Source organism: Dermacentor albipictus, chromosome 10, assembly GCF_038994185.2.
Source record: "Dermacentor albipictus isolate Rhodes 1998 colony chromosome 10, USDA_Dalb.pri_finalv2, whole genome shotgun sequence".
In the NCBI taxonomy this organism is placed as follows: Eukaryota; Metazoa; Arthropoda; class Arachnida; order Ixodida; family Ixodidae; genus Dermacentor; species Dermacentor albipictus.
In genome coordinates, this window is record NC_091830.1 from 326,527 (window position 1) to 348,743 (window position 22,217).

A 22,217-nucleotide genomic window follows, 5' to 3' on the forward strand; every position below is an offset into this window, starting at 1 on the left:
CATGTACCGTACTCGTGTCTGCAGCATGGCGTTAATCATCCAGACACATGACTTCGAGAATTATTTAAGGCAACATCTGTTATTTGTGTCTGTTGCTTGAATTGACGAATTGAAGTTTAGAGAAACAAAACACACAAATGAAATGTCTCCGTGTTTTTTTGTTTTACTTTGCACCGAAGCAAGAGAGATGTACTTCCGCTTCATCTGCTTGTTCCCACGGTCGTGCGGTCACGTGCGCACGTACTGAAACTATGCCATTTTCTACCGTGTTCCAGTGCGTGATCATGCTTTGCGATCCGCTTGTTCTGCCTCAGTATTCATGTATGCTCTGAACTTGTCAGCTCAAAATGGCCAGACCTGGTGAGGGGCCTTTTAAATTGCTTGTTTAAGCGAGTGCGACAAAAGAAGGAAACGCAAAGCTTAACTGTGATGAAATGTCCATCCCTCACACCTAGAGATGTGCTTACCAAGTACAATGTATTTGTCTCTTGCTCCTTTTGCAAAAATTTGTGATGTGACAATTTGGTAGGGAGGCGAGGACAAAACATGTCGAAGCTCAATGACATCTTTGACTAACTAAGAAGCCAAAACTATGTACAAGCTTTACCAGCCACTTATAACAAGAAAACAGCCAATGCTCATTTAATCCAGCTAGATGTTGCAATGTTATGCCATCTATACATGCTACTCCCATACACATGATAGAGAAAAAGGCAGTGACAAAGAATAGAAAAAGAACAGACAAGGACACATCTGCCAACCTATGAACTAAAGAATATTACATACAAGAGATTAAAGGAGATGAAGAATTACACTTCCTCTCATTGCCCTGAGCACACCCATTTCATGACATGCACGCACGCACGCGCACGCACGCACGCGCGCGCGCGCGCACACACACACACACACACACACACACACACACACGCACACACACGCACACACACACGCACATGCCATTACCGATCATTGGTCTTATGCTGCAGCACACAAGCAGCAGCATGCTTGTAACTACAGCAGACATTGACAAGCAACACATACGTCTTTCATCATCATCATCCTATTTCATGTCCACTGCAGGACGAAGGCTTCTGCCATCTCCAATTATCCTTGTCCTGCGCCAACCTATTCCATCTAGCGCTGCGAATTTCCCAATTTCATAGCCCCACCTAGCCTTCTGCCATCCTTGACTGCGCTTCCCTTCTCTTGGCATCAATTTTGTAACCCTATTGGTCCACCTATCTAACCTATCCATTACATGACCTGCCCAGCTTTCTTTCTTTTAATGTCAATTAGAATATTGGCTATCCTGTTTGCTCTCTGATCCACACCGCTCTCTTCCTGTCTCTTAACGTTATGCCTAACTTTCTTTGTTTCATCAGCCTTTGCACAGTCCTTAACTTGTTTTGAACCATAAATGTACGCTGTGGGTCTTTCTGCTTCTTGTCTGTTTCCTGTTGGCCGAAATCACTTGACACTGCGCCAGACACAAGACTATATGAGCGCCCCCTTTTCGCCAGCATAGCAAAATGGTGCCACACGTGTTTTGCATCCATGCTACACTGGAGTCAAACTTGCCCGTCACGCACTCCCGAGATATTATGCTGCACTAGGGCTCCGTTAAGGCCAGCTACTGAGCAGTGAGTAGAGATCAGTGAGACTGGCAGGCTGCTTTCACCTCCGCACATGCATGCAAACTTAGACACCTCTCCAACCTGGCTCTCCTCCTGAACTGCCTGCGCATACCTTCTGTCTCACCGTACATGGCGGCACATATGCATCAAGACGCCCCATTGAACTCGGGCACTCCACACCATCTGGTGGAGGGCGCAGCAGTTAACTTAGATGGCACTTGGCGGTGGCACAGCAGAGGGCGACAGTGAACCACTCTCGCATCCCACCCTGTTTATGGCAACTTACACTAGTTCTTTATTATATCCTGAGTTGTTGACTTTACTGCATATTCTCAGCATCACAAGGCATTATTTATTACCATTGTCATGTTCGTACGACATCTACAAGTCACCTAACCAAACTGTTTCTTTCTAGAAGTGGTTACAATATACCCAGATCCCACATATGCCAAATTCATCTGAAGTCGGCTAACAAAACCTTACCTTCAAAAAATTGCTCAGTCAGTACAAGTGGATACAGGTATTGCATGTAGTTGTGGCAGAACCTCTAACAATGCAAAATAAACAGGCCTCATAAAATAGTTCCTGCTCCAAACTCAAAACAAAGAGCTTGCAAAGCACTTGCACACCAGTGAGCAAGAAGAGCCCTGTGAAGTCATGTGCAATTGTCATGGCATAAAATTCAGGCAGAGTCTAGGTGACAAACAGTGCACCATCAAATCAAGAGTGCTGTACTTACTGAACTATTGTTGAAGGTGCAACGAGACCTTAGAACAGGTAGTGGAAAAAGTGTTCCAATTAGGAAACATGCTTTGCGCACAGTTTGGCACAGTAAAAACATCAGCTTTGCCTATTCTCTATGTGATACCTAATTATTTTGACCAATTTTTATGTCAAGTCTGAATAAAGAATCTTGCAGAAACGTAAACAAAAATAAACAGCCTTACTACAAAGCCATCTTTATAGATATTTTGTTCCTTCTAACCACACACGACATCCCTTGCGAGATTTTTCCCAACACGCTAAGGTGGCAAATGAAACAGGCCAAGTGTTGTACTCACAATCCGGGTCTGAAAGGCAGGTTGCCTGGCAGTGGCATCTGGCTTTGGATTGTGCTGTCTGCAAAAAAAAAGGTGTGAAACAAAAGCTCAAATATGCATTACAGTAAAGACCTGCTAATTCAGATTTCACGAGATCGGAAAACATATCCAGTTGTGATGATTATAGACATTCGTCACTAGTTTGTGTATCTTAGGAACAGAAAGGATGTGCAAGAAACGCTAGTAGGCAAAAACAAATATTTATCTTTCACAGTAATGATGGGCAACGGAAAGAAAAGGAAAACAAAACAGCATCACAGATCAAGCTTCACGTGCAGACAGATGTACGCGACGCTCAGTCCAGAGAAGGACAGGGAGTTGAGACAATACCAGCCCTACACCAACGTTCGGTGCGTCAACAGTTCAAAAGACCATCTCACAGTTTGGGTCGCGGCTGAAACTGTCGCCAGCGCAAGGCTGCGCTACCGCATGCCGGCACCTGCCTACATTGAGGACACCACTGCTATGTCCGGCCGCAACTCACGAGGACCGCGACCCAGGGTCGACCCATGCTAGCAGCGTCTCGGTAGGCCTGGACCAGGAACGACCCACAGCAACTGCATCCTCGCAGGAGTTGCTTAGCAGGCCTCGTCCTTGGTCCCATAACAGGCCTCCACATCTGGCCCTTCGTCACTCGGCCGCAGCAGGAACAATGGCAGGAGCTCTTCCCGAACGTCGCGCTCAATCTGTTACCACCGTGGCTTCGCCGCTCAAGCTCCTCCGCACGCTCTTCCCCTAGCACTCCTTTTCTTTAGTCTTGTTCTTTTTTCCTTCCAGCTCCCGTGTCACCTGCCCTCAGCTCGCCTTCTTCACTTCGGTTTTCAATTTCTTCAAACTCGCAATTAAACACCATTGAGCCCACAGCAGCGTACACGTGAAAAAAAAAATTATAAAATGGAATATTGTGCCCTTTCCCCACACCGATTTGACCACATGTCAAATAATTGAACGTCCCAAAAATCAATAAACAAATGCAGTAAAACACTTAATATACAGGGTGTCCCAGTTAACTTGGGCCAAGATTTTTTAAAAACTCAAAAGATTTAGAGAAATCGTGCCGATTGCACTGTAGCGGCAGTCGTATGTACTTACAGCCAGAATTTTTTTTCATCACGAAATATTAATTAGTTAATTGCTTTTAATGAGTGAGCTTTTTCATTATTGCTTGAATCGCACACATATTAATTACAATGTTGTAGGGCACATTGTAACATTGTTGTGGCACATTGCAACGGACCTCGTGGGCGCAAATATGACTGGGACTGACAAACTAAGGTTGCTGGTGATCGGGAAGTCTAAAGCACCACGCTGCTTTAAAAGCATAAAAACGCTGCCGGTCACATACATGGCTAATTCGAAAGCGTGGATGACGCAAGTGCTTTTCCAGCAGCGGCTTCAGGAGCTGGATCATCAAGAGATGCATCAGAGAGAGAAAAGTTCTCTTTGTTGTTGATAACTGTCCCGCACACGGTCACGTCGCCTGACTTTCTGCCATGTGTCTGGAGTTTCTACCAGCAAATACAACTGCGAAGCTACAGCACATGGACCAGGGAGTAATCAGCAGCTTGAAGAGGCACGTTCGTCGCTCTTTGTTGCAGAGGATGCTAATTTGCATGGAGAGCGGTAAAGAGTACACAGCGAACCTGTTAAAGGGACACTAAAGGTAACCATGAAGTCAAGTTCAAGTGATAAAGCAATGCTCTAGAAGATCTAAGGCGTCAATATAATCGCGAACAGAGCTTCAGTAACCGAGAAATTGAGATAAATGCATGACATGATTTGAGCCCCACAGCGAAATTCTGGTACTAGCTCGATGACGAGGGCACTCCTCATAATTTATGTCACTAGTACTCAACTACTCGTATTAAAAAAGATCATTTCATTAGATTATAAGACAGAAGAAAATGCTACTTGTCCGCTTCTATTCGATTCTAAGAAAAAATAACATTTTCACGTTACCCTTGAGTAGTAAGGGTGATCGAAAGGTTTAGTTTTTGCTCGACTCTGCGCCGCGCGCGCTTTGGAATTTCAGTTATTTCGTTATCGTGTCGTGCTGCACTGGTTCTGCTGGATCGCGAAACTTGCATTTGGAACAAGCAGCGAGAATGCCACATTCATGTGATGTAGTGGGATGTGCAAACGGTCCATGGAACTTGGCCAGGGGCAGTTGCAGCGGCGAATCCAATGTTACTTATCACTGTGTGCCAACGAGTGAACCTCTCCCTTCGAAGTGGTTAAGTGCCGTACCTCTCCCACAGCGCGTTAGCAAAGAGTAAAAAAATCGCATAGTGTGCTTGCTGCACTTTCGTGCAGAGGATTACGAGTTTAGCACCGGCTTACTGAAGTCGTGTGGAGTGCCTTTCAAAGTAACGCTTCCCGCAGCGCTGTTCCATTGGTCTTGCTGGCATTCTCCGAAGTGCAAGAACAACTGCAGGTCGAAGACGGGGTGGTGAGTGCGGCATTTGGTTTTCACGAAGGAAAAGCTACAAATGTGCGAATATGTACAGCCATAACATACAGTTGCCGTCGTAGTAGCATGCAATGACGCCGGCAGCGCGAGCCCTCAGCAGCAGGTCACGTTCATCAGTGCTGAAATCACTGAAGTCAAGCCCAGCATCGCGAGCCAATGTGTCGTTGTTAGGGTCGTCCATTGCAACGAGTGTCGACGTTGGCGTCATAAAATAAAGAACCAGCTTATCGTCACGCGGTTTCCCTTCCGTTAGTCACAATAGTTCCACTTTCGCGCTGCTGTCGGTTCCATCTTGGCTCTGTTTCTGACCGCGCGTTTGCGTTTTGCGCAGAAAAGCTGTAGCGCCGTCTGCGGGCGCCATTTTACTCACCGACGGCGCAACGTCATTATGAGACCATGACGTCACCACTCCTCAATCGGAGGGCAGGCGACTTGAACTGCACTAGAGGTACGCGGACACTTTAGAATGCATTTTCTCTTAAAATAAGTCTCTTCTTCGCATGAAACAAGCATTTCGAGGTTTCTGCGATGGTATTTCAACAGTCCACATTGACTTAATATGAACCTTTAGTGTCCCTTCAAGAGCTGTCCACTTACTAACAAGTGCCAAGTGACCATTGCCAATGCCTTCCACCATGCGGGATTTATGGCACCTAGTGACAGCTCCAGTGCAGAATGACTGCGATACTAGGAGCGAGGACTCTACAGTGAACTTGGAGGAGAGCAGCATCGTTTCTACGCTGAGAAGTAAGGGTGTCTGCATTGACATGAGTGTGCATGTCAGCGTTGATGAAGGTGTGCAAACATGCAGGACTGACACAGTGGAAGCTTTCATTGAAGAGGTGCTCGACCTGGCATCAGAAACTGCTGCTGACGATGACAGCATGGATGTTGTGCCTGAATCTGCACAAGTGACCTGTAATGCAGCTGACGCCTGCCTGGATACTTTAGTGCAGTTTTTCGAACAATGTGAGGGCAGTGAGGAATATCTTAGAAAATTAAGTGAGATGTCTGCATTTGTAGCAGCCAGGCGATTTTCTCGATAGCCACAAAAAAGAATAACAGACTGGGTAACAGTGAACAGTGCCTGATGCCTTACTAGGCAATGTGTAGTATACCACTAGTAGTGCAATAAATGCTTATATTGCAGCTATCTTTTTTCCTGAAAAGCCATTTCATTCATTTGTTCTCATATACGAGGTACTTGGACACACACTGCATGCTCAAACATCATTTTTAGAAGCACTCCCGATTAGACGAACTTCTGATAAGACGAACACTTTTCATGATCCCTTGGAGTTCGTCTTAAAGGGAGTCTACAGTGTATCAACACATCCAGCCTTCAACCTTAGCAAGTTTTGTATCCTCAGCGTTCTGCTGTGTGTGTGTTTCTCTTCTTTGTGTCCCGTCAAAATGTTGGGCAATCCAACTTGCTATAAAACACACCCAGTCTTCAGCTTCAAAATAGTTATACAGTCAAGCGTATCTTCGATGAACGCCTCTACAATGAAATTACCTGCATAACAGACAAACATTCTCTCCTGGTTCTGTTTTGAGCTGTGCAATGCACATTTAATATGGTGTGACCTGCATAACAAATGATTTCGGAGACCCGAAGCACTCCATTATAAAGGCATTTGACTGTAACTTGTTATAACGAACAGCCATGTTAGCTATTCATCATAGCAACCCCATGGTCGAGGTTGATAAGGAGGTTTGCTGAAAACGACATATTGGAATATTCCTCCCTTTGCTCTTTGCGAAAAGTACTCTATGCAAGTACAACTGTGTAGTCAGCGTAATGACGTAGGATCAGCATGTTAGCCTGCCAGCTGTGAGCAAGCCAGGCAAAACGTGTACATCCATCTAGAATGTGCGAACTCAGGTGGTTTTAGCTTAGTATGCGAGATTTCTGCAAACAAAATGCGTCTTTCAGCTGCAAGTGAACAAATACTCGAAGGAAAAAACCAGTCAAAAACACAAAGGACAAGAGGAGAGGTTCACACCACAACGACTGGACTATCAACTGAGGTTTATTAGAATCAGTGTAGTCCCAGCAGGGCCAGCAGAGCATTCGCAACTGCATCATCGCTAATCACATAGCATGAAAAGACTAGAAACGTTTCTATCGGGACCGACTTAGAAATTCAAATTCTTTTTCATGTAAGCGCACCGAGGTTGTACTAATGCAGTTATACCTAATAAACTGATGTAGTACGCTTCCAAGATTTCTCGCTCTTCTTTGCCCTTGCCCCTACCAAGAATCGTCACATTGCTAAACAAAGGATAACAACCACACTCATTGCAATGGCGAGGCAAGTTTGCACCGTTATCTGACCCCAGGGAGGAGTGGTGCTCATGCAGGCGGTCATTAATACATAGACCGGTTTGGCCTATGTAAAATCTTTCGCACGTGAGAGGGAACTTATAAACAACCCCTGCAGCACATGCCGTGAAACGGTTTTCATGCTTCGTTGTGCAAACATGGTTCCTTGCCCTGCCTCGAGAAATGCGCGAACACAGACCCGAAAGCTTACAAGGGGCAGAAAAAACAACACTTACTCCCTGCTTGGCAGCAACTTTCTTGATACTGTGGCTCACTTTATGCACAACGGCATAACTTCAAGTTTTCTACGTTCAATAGCCCCACCATCTACCAGCTTCGTACGTTCCTTCTTTAGCCTCTGAAGCAGCGATTCAGCCACTGCTTTCAAAAGAGGCGGAGGGAACCCTGCGGATTCTAAACGTTGGGATTGTGCGTCAAAGCTACTTTTAATGGCGTGGTGACAGCTTCTTTCAAGTGCATTGCGGAAACAATTCATTGCAATCCCTCTTTATACAATCTTTGAATGTGCAGATCCAAATGGTAAAAGAGCTTTCTTGCCCCTAAGTGAAAACATCCAGCACAAATGCCCGTCGTGTGTGCGTGCAAAGTGCGTGCTAAACAAGCGTGTGTGCAAAGTTTTTAGGTATGTGGACGATTTTTTAGTACTTTTAGAGCTTTTACCAAATGACACTCGGCCCGCAGCAGTAGACGATGTATTGACTGCTTTTAAAGCTTCTTCACGCACTCTTAATTTCACTCATGAACTTCCTAGCAATCATTCCATCAGGTTCCTAGAACTGCAACTAACATTCTTTGACGACGAAATCGCTGCTGCAGAGGCTAAAGAAGGAACGTACGAAGCTGGTAGATGGTGGGGCTATTGAACGTAGGAAACTTGAAGTTATGCCATATGTGCATAAAGTGAGCCACAGTATCAAGAACGTTGCCACCAAGCAGGGAGTAAGTGTTGTGTTTTCTGCCCCTTGTAAGCTTTCGGGTCTGTGTTCGCGCATTTCTCGAGGCAGGGCAAGGAACCATGTTTGCACAACGCAGCATGAAAACCGTTTCACGGCATGTGCTGCAGGGGTTGTTTATAAGTTCCCTCTCACATGCGAAAGATTTTACATAGGCCAAACCGGTCGATGTATTAATGACCGCCTGCGTGAGCACCACTCCTCCCTGGGGTCAGATAACGGTGCAAACTTGCCTCGCCATTGCAATGAGTGTGGTTGTTATCCTTTGTTTAGCAATGTGACGATTCTTGGTAGGGGCAAGGGCAAAGAAGAGCGAGAAATCTTGGAAGCGTACTAAGTACATCAGTTTATTAGGTATGACTGCGTTAGTACAACCTCGGTGCGCTTACATGAAAAAGAATTTGAATTTCTAAGTCGGTCCCGATAGAAACGTTTCTAGTCTTTTCATGCTATGTGATTAGCGATGATGCAGTTGCGCATGCTCTGCTGGCCCTGCTGGGACTACACCGATTCTAATAAACCTCAGTTGATAGTCCAGTCGTTGTGGTGTGAACCTCTCCTCTTGTCCTTTGTGTTTTTGACTGGTTTTTTCGTTCAAGTATGTACCAACTGGCCAAGATTTCAACCTCACTACACTGCAACCAATACTGCCTTGAATCTTGGTTTTGTTAAAGCAGAAGTAAAGCATGGTGAACCAAATTTTACGTTTAATAATATACATGTACTTCATTATAATTGTTTGTTATTTTGAGGTAAAACTGTATCATCTGCAGCTGCAGATGATACAGTTTGCCCTCAAAAGCCATTTCTTAGACATTTTGGTGGTATCTGTTGAATCAAAAAAAAAATCAGCCAACAACTATTTCTTAACGAACATAATAAATGCATAGCCTTGGTGCCATCATTTGTGTCTGCTGCACAAGTGTGGAGTAATTTCTGATTATGTGAACGAGCATGTTTACTAGAGAAGCCGGAATGGGCATGGACAAGGGCGAATATTGCGACCACCTAGGCGGGCAAAAGCAGTGCCCTTCACGTACGGAGCGAACTTTGTCTTCGTCACCATCACATCAACAGTGGCACTACAACCTGTTTGTGTGCTTAAATCTGGCTGTCTGTTTTCCTTGAAAGCATTATCTTGATGTACAGATTATTTGGTCTGCTTTGGAAGCTGAAAGTAAGCACTTGTCTTCTCTGGCTCTCCATTGCCCTTTCCAGTGCTAATGAACCCAAAATGCCCAAATTTGTTGAAGTGTTGATGCTGGACACCTACAAAGCAAATAGTTTTATAGGTTCCCATAACGGTTACTGTGGCTAACATGAGGTGATTGTGCATAAGGTATAAACTCAAGTGCTAGAAAAGAACAAAGCAAATAGCCATGCACGAGAGCGATAACCAAAGTTGTACACCACTTCTACCTCTGAAGAAAGCCATGCAAATTCAAGATAACACAGTGCATATTTTGCAAGTGAAAATGTGAAGTGTAATGCAGCATGTGAAAGATAAGCGTGCTTGGTCACTGAGGCACGTAGGACTGCATTCAACCACCTTTCAAAAATCATGAGAGTAATCTGTAATGTACTTACTGAGCAACATGGATGGAGGAGGGCCCACCATGACCCTCCCCCGTCCTAGCATGGGATGGGGCACAGGAGGAATTGGCAGGTGGCTTCCTGGATGAAAATAAAAGGAATTGACTTCGGGCAATGAACGGAGGTGTGCAGATTTGAGCCACTTTCAGTACAAAAGCGACATCGCAAGTTGTTACCACCACTTAGTTCATGAAAAACAGCAGTTCAATGTGAAAATGCTGCATGTCTTGTTTCTTAATGTTGCACGCTTTTTCCCACAGGCTCTCATGCCTTCAGGTGCTCAGCTAAGGCATGTGTCAATTCTTCCCATCAGTTGCACAAGTCACAAGTTGTCTGGATGCAAGTACGATCCAAACATAGAAAACTCCTTCCTTTACGTTTTAGAATTGACTACCACCAGCCCTCCAAGGTTAACATAAGTTATGGCAACCAATGTCTATAGAACCAGGGTCATTTGTCAAACTGAGTAATGTTGTGCAGGACCACAACTATCTGACTTTTGTAGCACTGCTGTCGCTGCAGAGTTTACTCACTTGTCAATTGGCTTCAACTGTTGCTACATGTGGGTTCAGCAATCTGTGTATGACGTGCTCTTTGTTACTGAAATGCACATCTTCACCATGCCAACATGTGTGATTGGTTACAGGGCGGGTAGATTACTACAGCATTTTATTTGGGTTCTGCGCAACCTAGATCTCAATGTGGGTAGCGCAATTTCTCATCTCAACAGAAAACTGCCTGACAAATCTCGCACTGACCCTTTTCACGAGGGTGACAAAGCAAAGACGTTGTCCTCCATCATCGATGGCAAAAAAAGGTCGAAATAAGCCGGGAAAAAGGGAGCCTTGTAAAGGGATGCACTCAGAAGGTACTTCCCAACTTGCCTAGTTACCTTTCAAAGCTACCAGCTAAGAAAACGAAGCTGCCAGACAGAAGCGGAGGACTATTAAAAAAAGTTGCAGTTTTGGCTGAAAGACGAAGCATCGATTATGATAGCAAATTAGTAGACAGCTATATGAAGCTCATTCTATAGCGGCGCCATTTTCATGTTGGCAAAGGTGCAAGAAGTGTGGTAAAACTAAATTTTCTATGAACAGATTTAATTTGTGCCTGAAGGGGCTAAGGTAACATTCTGCTACAGTAAAAGTAAGAAAGAATTCTGAAAACAATGATACCATTATATTGTTACGTAGGAAGACGCAGACGAAAAGCTATGTACAAATATATTTACAAGGAAAATACGCTGCGCTTGGCCAAGAGGCAACAGCCCGCGCTAGCTTCTAGTCGTCGTCGTCGTCTTCACACTGCTGGCCTTTCGTGATCGCACGTACTGTGCCGTAGCAATATTTATGCTAACTTCTATAGTTTCTGAGAAAATGGGTCAACAAGGTAGCCTTCAATACATCGCAGGTATTCGGGCGAGCAGGAAAGGGCGTGCACTGAGCCTTTCCTCCTCTCTTGATTGTGCAATTCAGCATGGAACTGCTTGAAAATATTGGTTTTGCATGCTGCATAATGGTTTGGAGATGCTTTAACTCGTAGTTTGTGAAATTTATGCAATGTATGTTCATATAAGGTCGTCAGGGAACCTTTCGGTGCATCGCTAACTACAGTACGTGGAAATATATCTTGGGAGCGCAAACATGTGACGCACATTATCAGCCGCGGTGAGTATATATGTTGTGAACTATTTTGCACATATTGGCTTTAATTCAACAAAGAGGTGGCTCTGTATTACCAGCATGACATGGTAAATCTGCTCACTATCTGATCGCTTGGCATAGGGACTAAAACATAAAACGTAAGAGCGCATGCTTTTGTACAGCCAACCTAAGGCAACCACGAAACATCCAAGTTGCAGGTGCTATCAAATATTTGTGATACACCAGAGTTGTTCTCATGCATTTCAAGTCCAGCAGGTTTGAAATCACTGTATGTCTATGCTAGCCTTCCTGCATGAAGTCGATGGCACTGTTCACCACAGCGATCACTGCGGTTGGTGAACCAGCATGATACACATGTAAGCTATGTGCTTTGGCACTGCCTTTTTGCCCTGTAAAACCATAATATATGAGAAGGATCATATAAAAAGAATGCGATAGCTATTTTTGAGGACAGCATTTCACTTCACTTTATTTTATTTCCTTAAAGACCCCACAAGGGGGTGTTACATAAGGGGTGGGTTGTACAGAGATGCTACAAATGCCACAGGTTTTTAACAAGACAGGTATATGGATACACTTTAATAAAACGTGATGGACAGATGATTGAAACAATGTCGCGGGGAAGGCCATTCCATTCTGAAGCTGCGCGGCAAAAAAATGATGCAGAAAAAGTAGTGGTGCCAGAACGGGGTCGGGTGACTTGAAGTGGATGGCCCGTGCGGAGGGATGTGCGAGTAGCGGGAGCGATGTAAGGTGGATGGCTGAAAGAACTGTGATAAAACTTGTGGTAATGAAGTTCAGTGTTTGATGGAAGCCCGTCTGGTCGGGATGAAACATGGTTAAAAGGGTAAACAAAAACCCGGGGCACTTCGCCGACCAAATAAAGATTTAAAACAAAGAAAAGACGACGTTTCGGCTCCCACACGGGAGCCTTGTTCACAGGTAAAATAAACAAAGGTGCTCGAGCAGCTCGCTTAAATAGTCTAGAACACGTGACGCAGGCAGCGCGCATACACTGACGGCAGATTGCCATCGCTCCTGTTCAGAGTGTGTGGCGTAGTCTGGATCATGAGGGACTCAAGATAAAGGCGTCGAGATAGCCCTTTTTCCCTGGCAAGGACACGTGCCTTCCCCCAGTCGATTGCGTGGCCGCTTGAAGTGGCATGCTCAGCCAAGGCACTGGATTTCGCATTTTCTTTTTTGACGTCATAATTGTGCTGTTTAAGACGCCTTTCAAAGTCACCAGTTTCGCCAATGTACACGTAGTCGCAATCCGCGCATGGGACAACGTACACAAGACCTGGGAATTTCTCTTTTGGTAATTTGTCCTTAACATTGACGAGTGATTGCCGTAGTTTCTGGTTTGGAATGTGTGCCACTTGAACATTGTACGAACGCAGAATACGGCTTAGAGCTTCACTCGTGGACGGGATATAGGGTATTTCGGCGTGCTTTTGACTAGAGGCAGCATGGGGTAACTGCGGACGTGCCATTTGTCGTTCGACAGCATTCAAGAAAGAGCACGGGTAACCACACCGCATTCACCCCTGCACAAGCTATCAGGATTTTTACATCGTGTCATTTCGCCCCTCGTCGGACAACGTGCCACTCACATGCGCAATTCCTACGACTTGATGGACAAAGTCCGTGACGTCGTACTGGACAAAAACGACATCTTGGTCTCTTTTGACGTGAAATCGCTTTTTACTAGTGTGCCAACGGAACTGGCCGTGGATGTATGCAGTACTGCTCTGGAGTCGGATGCCACTCTACCCGAGAGATCGCCCATTGATGCACCGGACCTGGCTCGGCTGTTACAGTTCTGTTTATCAAATACGTACTTTACGTTCCAAAAGTGCTTCTACAAACAGGTCCACGGAACGGCTATGGGAGCTTCTATATCGGTAACTGCCGCTCACTTGACAATGGAAGCACTTGAAAGTCGAGCATTCGCTTCGTTCAGCCCTGCACCGAAGGCATTCTTTCGCTACGTGGACGACTGTTTTTGCATCATTCATAAAGAAGTAATTCAGTCGTTCACTTCACACCTGAACAGCATGGAAGCAGCGATCCAGTTCACGGTAGAAGAGGAAGTCAACGGCAAGCTTCCATTCCTTGATATGCTGATTGAAAGAAAGGGGCCCACTTTGTCGTTCGCAGTTTACAGGAAGCCAACTCACACAGGACGCTACTTGCATTTCGGCTCCTTGCAACCTGCTTCTCACAAAAGGGCAGTGGTTTCGACATTTCTACGCAACGGAGAAAATCTGCACGAGACAAGAAGACTACGCATCCGACGTAAGCGTGGTACGGCGGGAACTATCAGCCTGTGGTTACCCGTGCTCTTTCTTGAATGCTGTCGAACGACAAATGGCACATCCGCAGTTACCCCATGCTGCCTCCAGTCAAAAGCGCGCTGGAATACCCTATATCCCGTCCACAAGTGAAGCTCTAAGCCGTATTCTGCGTTCATACAATGTTCAAGTGGCACACATTCCAAACCAGAAACTACGGCAATCACTTGTCAATGTTAAGGACAAATTACCAAAAGAGAAATTCCCAGGTGTTGTGTACATTGTCCCATGCGCGGATTGCGACTACGTGTACATTGGCGAAACTGGTGACTTTGAAAGGTGTCTTAAACAGCACAATTATGACGTCAAAAAAGAAAATGCGAAATCCAGTGCCTTGGCTGAGCATGCCACTTCAAGCGGCCACGCAATCGACTGGGGGAAGGCACGTGTCCTTGCCAGGGAAAAAGGGCTATCTCGACGCCTTTATCTTGAGTTCCTCATGATCCAGACTACGCCACACACTCTGAACAGGAGCGACGGCAATCTGCCGTCAGTGTATGTGCGCTGCCTGCGTCACGTGTTCTAGACTATTTAAGCGAGCTGCTCGAGCACCTTTGTTTATTTTACCTGTGAACAAGGCTCCCGTGTGGGAGCCGAAACGTCTTTTTTTCTTTGTTTTAAATCTTTATTTGGTCGGCGAAGTGCCCCGGGTTTTTGTTTACCGTTTTAACCAAACTTGTGGTAAAGTGATAGTGATCCTGCGGCGAGACGAAAGAGTGGGCAGACCAGAGTCATACTTAAGGGATGACACGCTGATATCATATGAATAAGAAGAATGAATGAAGCGAGCAGCACGATTTTGCACTGCTTCGATAGCGTTAATCAAATAAACTTGGTGAGGGCTCCAGACTGGTGATGCGTACTCAAGTTTGGGTCAAATTAGCTATTGGTAAGCCAAAAGTCTTACGTGGTAGGGTGAGTGACGCAGATGACGTAGAAATCCTAATGATTGGTTAGCCGATGAAATGATATTCGTGACATGGGTGCGCCAGGAAAGATCAGGGGTTAGTGTTACACCAAGGTATTTATAGGATTCACTTGTTTCAACTGGTATGTTAGCGATTTTATAGGGAAATTGGAGTGGGTTTTTGCGGCAGTGGAAGGAAACTAATTTACATTTGTTAGGATTAAGGGTCATTAGCCAGCGAACACTTTATTAAGATCATTCTGTAGGGCTGCTTGGTCAGATATGTTAGTTATTTTGCGGTAGATAACACAATCGTCAGCGAACATGCGGATGTTACATGATAAATTATTAGGCAAGTCGTTGATATATTCTAGAAGCGTACGGTGAGGGGCTAGTTGGTATGACATTATGAGAACAAAGAAAAACTGCGCAAAAAAGAACAAGCCAGAGAAAGGTTTTCCGTTGGCCCTTCTTCGGGCTGTTGCCGAGTCCCTGTTCAAGTCCTTCCAACCAAGTTTAAAGCCTCGTGGGGCGGATCCACAGGAGAGGAGGAAGTATGAAGTTATGCCCTATGTAAACAGGGCCTCGCACGGCCTGAAGAGGGTCGCAGGTAAATTCGGCATACAGGTTCTCTTTTCGGCACCTTGTAAGCTGTCCAGTCTGTGCAATTTAGTTAGACCTGATAGGAAAAAGAAAATCGAGTGCAGCACTAACCACAGGAACAAGTTTGTGCCCTGTAGAGCGAATGTCATCTATGAGATTCCACTGAGTTGTGGCAACGTGTACGTTGGACAAACAGGCCGCTGCATTAATATTAGATTATTGGAACATTCCAATTCCCTAGATGATTCTAGAGGACAGCATCTTCCTAAGCATTGCGAGACCTGCAGGCATGACGGCAAAGTTTGTACCCCACTTTTCGGCAGGACTAAGATTGTCGGACGCGCAAGGGATAAGAAAGAGCGTGAAGTAATCGAAGCTTTAGAAATCGCGAGATTAGGGTCCGATAAATGTGTTAGTGAGGCTTCCATACATTTGTACCGCAAGGAGTTGGTGTTCCTAGCCTTGACTACATGATAGCGCCATTGGTCTTTGTGGTTCGTGCGCATGCGTTCTGTTGTTGGTAGGAAAGAGGCGTTGGAGCATTAAACCAGTTGTTAGTCTGCGCCTGTGTCGTGTCGTTCTTTCTCTGTGTTGTTCTTTTTTGCGCAGTTTTTCTTTGTTCTCATAAAATCGTTGATATATATTAGAAATAATAGTGGGCCGAGGACAGATCCCTGCGGCACGCCGGGTGTTACAGGGAGCGAGTCAGACTTGACACTGTTAAGGGAAGCAAACTGAGAGCGGTTAGTCAGAAATCGGGCGATCCAGTTTAGAATGTCGTGTGGCAGATTTAGTTGAGAGAGCTTCATTAGTAGACGCTTGTGTGGTACTTTATCAAAAGCCTTGGTGAAGTCAAGAAAAATAGCATCTGTTTGTAGGTTAGTGTCGAGGTTAGCATTCAGGTCGTGAAGAAAAAGGGCTAGTTGGGATTCGCATGAGAGGCCTTTTCGAAATCCGTGTTGAGAGGGATTAAAAAAGCTGTTAGAATCAAGGAACTGCATGAACTGAGAGTATATGATATGTTCCATGAGTTTCCAGCACACACTGGTTAGAGATATGGGGCGGTAATTTAACGGACAGTCTCTGTTGCCTGCTTTGTGAACTGGAATGACTTTCCCACACTTCCAGTCGTAAGAGAAAATTCCTGAGGAGAGTGACTGGGAAAACAGCAAAAGTAAAAATTTGGCAGATATGTGCTTAGTGTTTTTTAAGAGCTTGGAATTTATTTCGTCCGTACCAGTAGAAGATGACAATTTCATTTTTTCAATTAAGGTCAGGATACCAGAGAAACTAATGCTTATGGGTGGGATTTCAGGTAAACTAGCGGAAAACAGTTCTGCTTCAGTAGGGTTAGGTTCATTTGTAAAGACGGACGAAAAGGCTATATTAAATATATTGGCACTTTCTGAACAACTTGCTACTTGACCAGATTGATTAGTAAGGATAACAGAAGGGGTGTCATGAGGGTTTAGAATTTGCCAGAAACGTTTGGGTGAATCAGCAAGGATTTTTGGTAGCTCAGTGTGAAAGAATGAGTATTTAGCGTTGCGCACTTCTGTTAAGTACGCTTTTTCTGCAATGTTGTATTTGTCTCATGCGCAAACACTGTTTCTAGTCTTGGCGACACGAAAAAGACGTTTCTTCTTGTTTTCAAGCGATTTTAATGACTTAGTAAACCAAGGTTTTTGGCAGGTGGGACGGAAAGTTACCTTAGGGATGAAGTCATCAGCTAATCGGTTCATTTTGTTTTTGAAGAGTGACAGTTTTCATTAATAGGTCGTTCCCAAAAACCGTCTTGAAACGATGGAAAAAAGGCATTAAGTTCACTAATGATGGCCCCATAGTTCCCCTTGTCATACAGTCGAATTGTTTTCTTGCAAGCTTGGCGTACTTCGGGAACAAAGGCAAAATTAGCATGAATGACTATGTGGTCACTTATTTCTTTTAGAAATGATATAGAAGACAGGCTTCCTGGATCTGTTGTTAAGATTATGTCAAGAATATTGGCGGTATCGGAAGTGACTCGTGTAGGTTGTGATATCAGCTGAGTAAGATTAAAGTTTAGGCAAACGTCAAGAAATTCGTTAGCTTCTTTCGCATTGGGTGCTGACGAGGTTAGGGTCATCCAATCAATATTCGGAAAGTTAAAGTCTATAAAGAGAACGACGCAAGCATTAGGGTATTTAGTCGAAAGTTTGGTTAAAATATTATTAAGTTCGCGTGAAAAATCTGGAGTGTGTATTTCAGTAACACGTGAGTGAGCCATAGAGAACGGCACGAACACAACCGAAAAAAAAAAAAAGATTCGGTTACCATCCTCTTTCTCGAAAAAGGAAGAGAAAACGGCATAGGCACTAGGAATAGCAGGGGAGAGTTATTAGTAGAGTTTGCGGAACAGAATAATATGCGGATAATGAATACCTTCTTCCGCAAGCGGGACAGCCGAAAGTGGACGTGGAGGAGCCCGAACGGCGAGACTAGAAATGAAATAGACTTCATACTCTGCGCTAACCCTGGCATCATACAAGATGTGGACGTGCTCAGCAAGGTGCGCTGCAGTGACCATAGGATGGTAAGAACTCAAATTAGCCTAGACCTGAGGAGGGAACGGAAGAAACTGGTACATAAGAAGCCGATCAATGAGTTAGCGGTAAGAGGGAAAATAGAGGAATTCCAGGTCAAGCTACAAAACAGGAATTCGGCTTTAACTCAGGAAGAGGACCTTAGTGTTGAAGCAATGAACGACAACCTTGTGGGCATCATTAAGTCATGTGCAATAGAAGTCGGTGGTAACTCCGTTAGACAGGATACCAGTAAGCTATCGCAGGAGACGAAAGATCTGATCAAGAAGCGCTAATGTATGAAAGCCTCTGACCCTACAGCTAGAATAGAACTGGCAGAACTTTCAAAGTTAATCAACAAGCGTAAGACGGCTGACGTAAGCAAGTATATTATGGATAGAATTGAACATGCTCTCAGGAACGGAGGAAGCCTAAAAGCAGTGAAGAAAAAACTAGGAATTGGCAAGAACCAGACGTATGCGTTAAGAGACAAAGCTAGCAATATCATTACTAATATGAATGAGATAGTTCAAGTGGCTGAGGAGTTCTATAGAGATTTATACAGTACCAGTGGCACCCACGACGATAATTGAAGAGAGAATAGTCTAGAAAAATTCGAACTCCCACAGGTAACGCCGGAAGTAGTAAAGAAAGCCTTGGGAGCTATGCAAAGAGGGAGGGCAGCTGGGGAGGATCAGGTAACAGCAGATTTGTTGAAGGATGGTGGGCAGATTGTTCTAGAGAAACTGGCCACCCTGTATACGCAATGCCTTATGACTTTGAGCGTACCGGAATCTTGGAAAAACGCTAACACAATCCTAATTCACAAGAAAGGGGACGCCAAAGACTTGAAAAATTATAGACCGATCAGCTTACTGCCCATTGCCTACAAAGTATTTACTAAGGTAATAGCAAATAGAATCAGGAACACCTTAGACTTCCGTCAACCAAAGGACCAGGCAGGATTCCGTAAAGGCTACTCAACAATAGACCATATTCACACTATCAATCAGGTGATAGAAAAATGTGCGGAATATAACCAACCTTTATATATAGCTTTCATTGATTGCGAGAAAGAATTCAATTCAGTCGAAAACATCGCAGTCATGGAGGCATTGTGGAATCAGGGTGTAGACGAGCCATATGTAAAAATACTGAAAGATATCTATAGCGGCTCCACAGCCACCGTAGTCCTCCATAAAGCAAGCAACAAAATCCCAATAAAGAAAGGCGTCAGACAGGGAGATACGATCTCTCCAATGCTATTCACAGCGTGTTTACAGGAGGTATTCAGAGACCTGGATTGGGAAGAATTGGGGATAAAAGTTAATGGAGAATACCTTGGTAACTTGCGATTCGCTGATGATATTGCCTTGCTTAGTAACTCAGGGGACCAATTGCAATGCATGCTCACTGACCTACGGAGGCAAAGCAGAAGAGTGTGCCTAAAAATTAATTTGCAGAAAACTAATGTTTAACAGTCTCGGAAGAGAACAGCAGTTTACGATAGGTAGTGAGGCACTGGAAGTGGTAAGGGAATACATCTACTTAGGACAGGTAGTGACTGCGGATCCGGATCATGAGACTGAAATAATCAGAAGAATTAGAATGGGCTGGGGTGCGTTTGGCAGGCATTCTTAGATCATGAACAGCAGGTTGCCATTATCCCTTAAGAGAAAAGTTTATAACAGCTGTGTCTTACCAGTACTCCTGTATGGGGCAGAAACCTGGAGGCTTACGAAAAGGTTCTACTTAAATTGAGGACGACGCAACGAGCTATGGAAAGAATGTTAGGTGTAACGTTAAGGGATAAGAAAAGAGCTGATTGGGTGAGGGAACAAACGCGAGTTAATGATATCTTAGTTGAAATCAAGAAAAAGAAACGGGCATGAGCAGGACACGTAATGAGGAGGGAAGATAACCAATGGTCATAAAGAGTCACGGAATGGATTCCAAGGGAAGGGAGGCGTACCAGAGGGCGGCAGAAAGTTAGGTGGGCGGATGAAGGGACAACAGTTAGGTGGGCGGAATTTGCAGGGACAACATGGGCACAATTAGTACATAACCGGGGTAGTTGGAGAAGTATGGGAGAGGCCTTTGCCCTGCAGTGGGCGTAACCAGGCTGATGATGACGATTGCCGTTTCCATGTCTTCATAGAAGCTTTCGACTTCCTGGTCATCATGACTGGATGTACGGGCGTAGGCCTGTACGACCTTCAATTTGTACCTCTCAAGTTTCACAAGACCTGGCATCCCCTTTTGTGGCCGCTATACGACCTCGTATAATCACGCTACACAATGTTTGGAGATCTATAAACGTTGATACCGCACGCTTGGACCATGAGCTATATAGAACAAAGATATCTGTAATCCAGCACCTAACACTGCTTAGGATGTTCGCGCATTTCGTAAACGATCGCTTTGCTGGACAACTATAGTTCACACTGTAAGGTATGCTGCTATTACTAACCGAAACAGTTTTATTCATGGGTGGAAACCTCATCCACAGAACCAACTATTCATGCAATGTGCAGTCGCCGACCGTTTATTTGGACCTCAAGGGGACTGTGAAAATGTCCGAATAAACAGGTGTCCGCAAAAGCAGATTAAGAAAAGAAAAAATGAAATCTTTTATTTCCATGAACGTTTTCGGGGTCGGCAGTAGGCTTGAAGAAATCGCGAATGCGCCGTTGGACGCTGTTCCGTTTATGCGCAATTAGATAAGCCTGAATCTCAGAGAGGGTCGTACGGTCAGTCTAGGTGGCTGAAAGCACAGTCACTGCTTGTACACGCTCCGCATGCGACGGCAGCATAGCACATGGTGCGTCATTCGTCTGGCGGTGCAGCAGAAACCGGACGAATGATCTTGCCGTCGTCGAGTTCTGCGCATGTCAGTACAGCAGTATCAGCACCTGTGAAACTGTCAAGTGAGACGGCGTCTGGAATTGCAATGCAACGACTGCGCAGGTCTCGGCAGAACATTTTCCGCGTCAGTCGGGAGGACATTGGAAGGCGACAAATCTTAGGCCTCCCGGCACCCGCTTGCTAGCATTCCCCAGCGCAGTGTGCGCGGCCACTGCTGGCGCCATTAGACACTTGACGTGATGTTTCCGTATGCCGCGTTAGATCACTGGAACCTCGACACAGCACACAAAGCAAACACCACCATGCCGACACCAGTTGCACAAACGAAAAATATGGCGTACTCACTGCGTCGTGCGCGAATGCGCAAAGAAACAAATTGGTTGCTGGACTGTCTTGACATGGCTTACTAAGCTGAAACCGAAACTGTTGTAGAGCCACTCTATCAAACCAGGCAGAAACGATGATGATGATGAGCGGGGATTTGCAGTAGTGCCACTTCGTGGGACAGCAAGGAGGTTCCGTTCAAAACAAAAATGGCGTTCAGCAAGTCGAACCATGCACCGGTCAGAGTCGGTGCATGGTGCTCTCGATCGAGTTGGCTCAAGGAGTGTCCGAAAAATCAGACGAGAGGTTGCAAGGTGTCCAAACTTTCGGCAGTTGTTATACATTATGGTCTATGAGAAGAATGGCGGTGCCACGAAGCAGACAGAATAATCGAGCATGTCCGAATTTCTGGAGTCAGGAAAATCAGTCGGCGACTGTAATCTGCAGCTAAAAGTTTGAACGCTTGTCGAAGTATAACAGCACAGCTCAGGGACATCATAGCAGAACGGTACCCACTCTGTTACGGTCGTTACATATGTTTCATTGCTCCTGAACCGCAGCTTAGAACTAGAGGATAATACAGCAATAAGGTCACATTAGTGAATGGAACTTTCAGAAATGCACAATTGATCTCCGAGGCTGATTGCAGGCTCAAACATGCATGCACACATCGCGGTGCGTGCTCCGTTCGCCCCAACGCTAGCAGAAAGTCTGGCCATACTGGCTTTAATAACCTCAGTACGTCTCACAAAACTGTTTTCCACGTCGAACACGCCACGTCATACTGAATAGACCGTACGAGCGTGAAAACAAACTACTGCCGAGCGTATACCTGCCACGCA

The 22,217-nt window shown here is 45.1% G+C and overlaps 1 protein-coding gene across 4 annotated transcripts in view; it reads right to left on the reverse strand.

Annotated features, from left to right (window-relative positions):
• Patr-1 (Protein associated with topo II related - 1) overlaps positions 1–22,217 on the reverse strand; it is a 312,386-nt gene that overhangs the window by 132,158 nt on the left and 158,011 nt on the right. For all 4 annotated transcript variants that reach the window (XM_070527717.1, XM_070527720.1, XM_070527716.1 and 1 more), the window contains 2 exons: positions 10,092–10,178; positions 2,696–2,753 (listed from right to left, as the gene is read on the reverse strand). In XM_070527717.1, the coding sequence (XP_070383818.1) occupies positions 2,696–2,753; positions 10,092–10,178 (145 nt within the window). The remainder of the gene's footprint in view (positions 1–2,695; positions 2,754–10,091; positions 10,179–22,217) is intronic.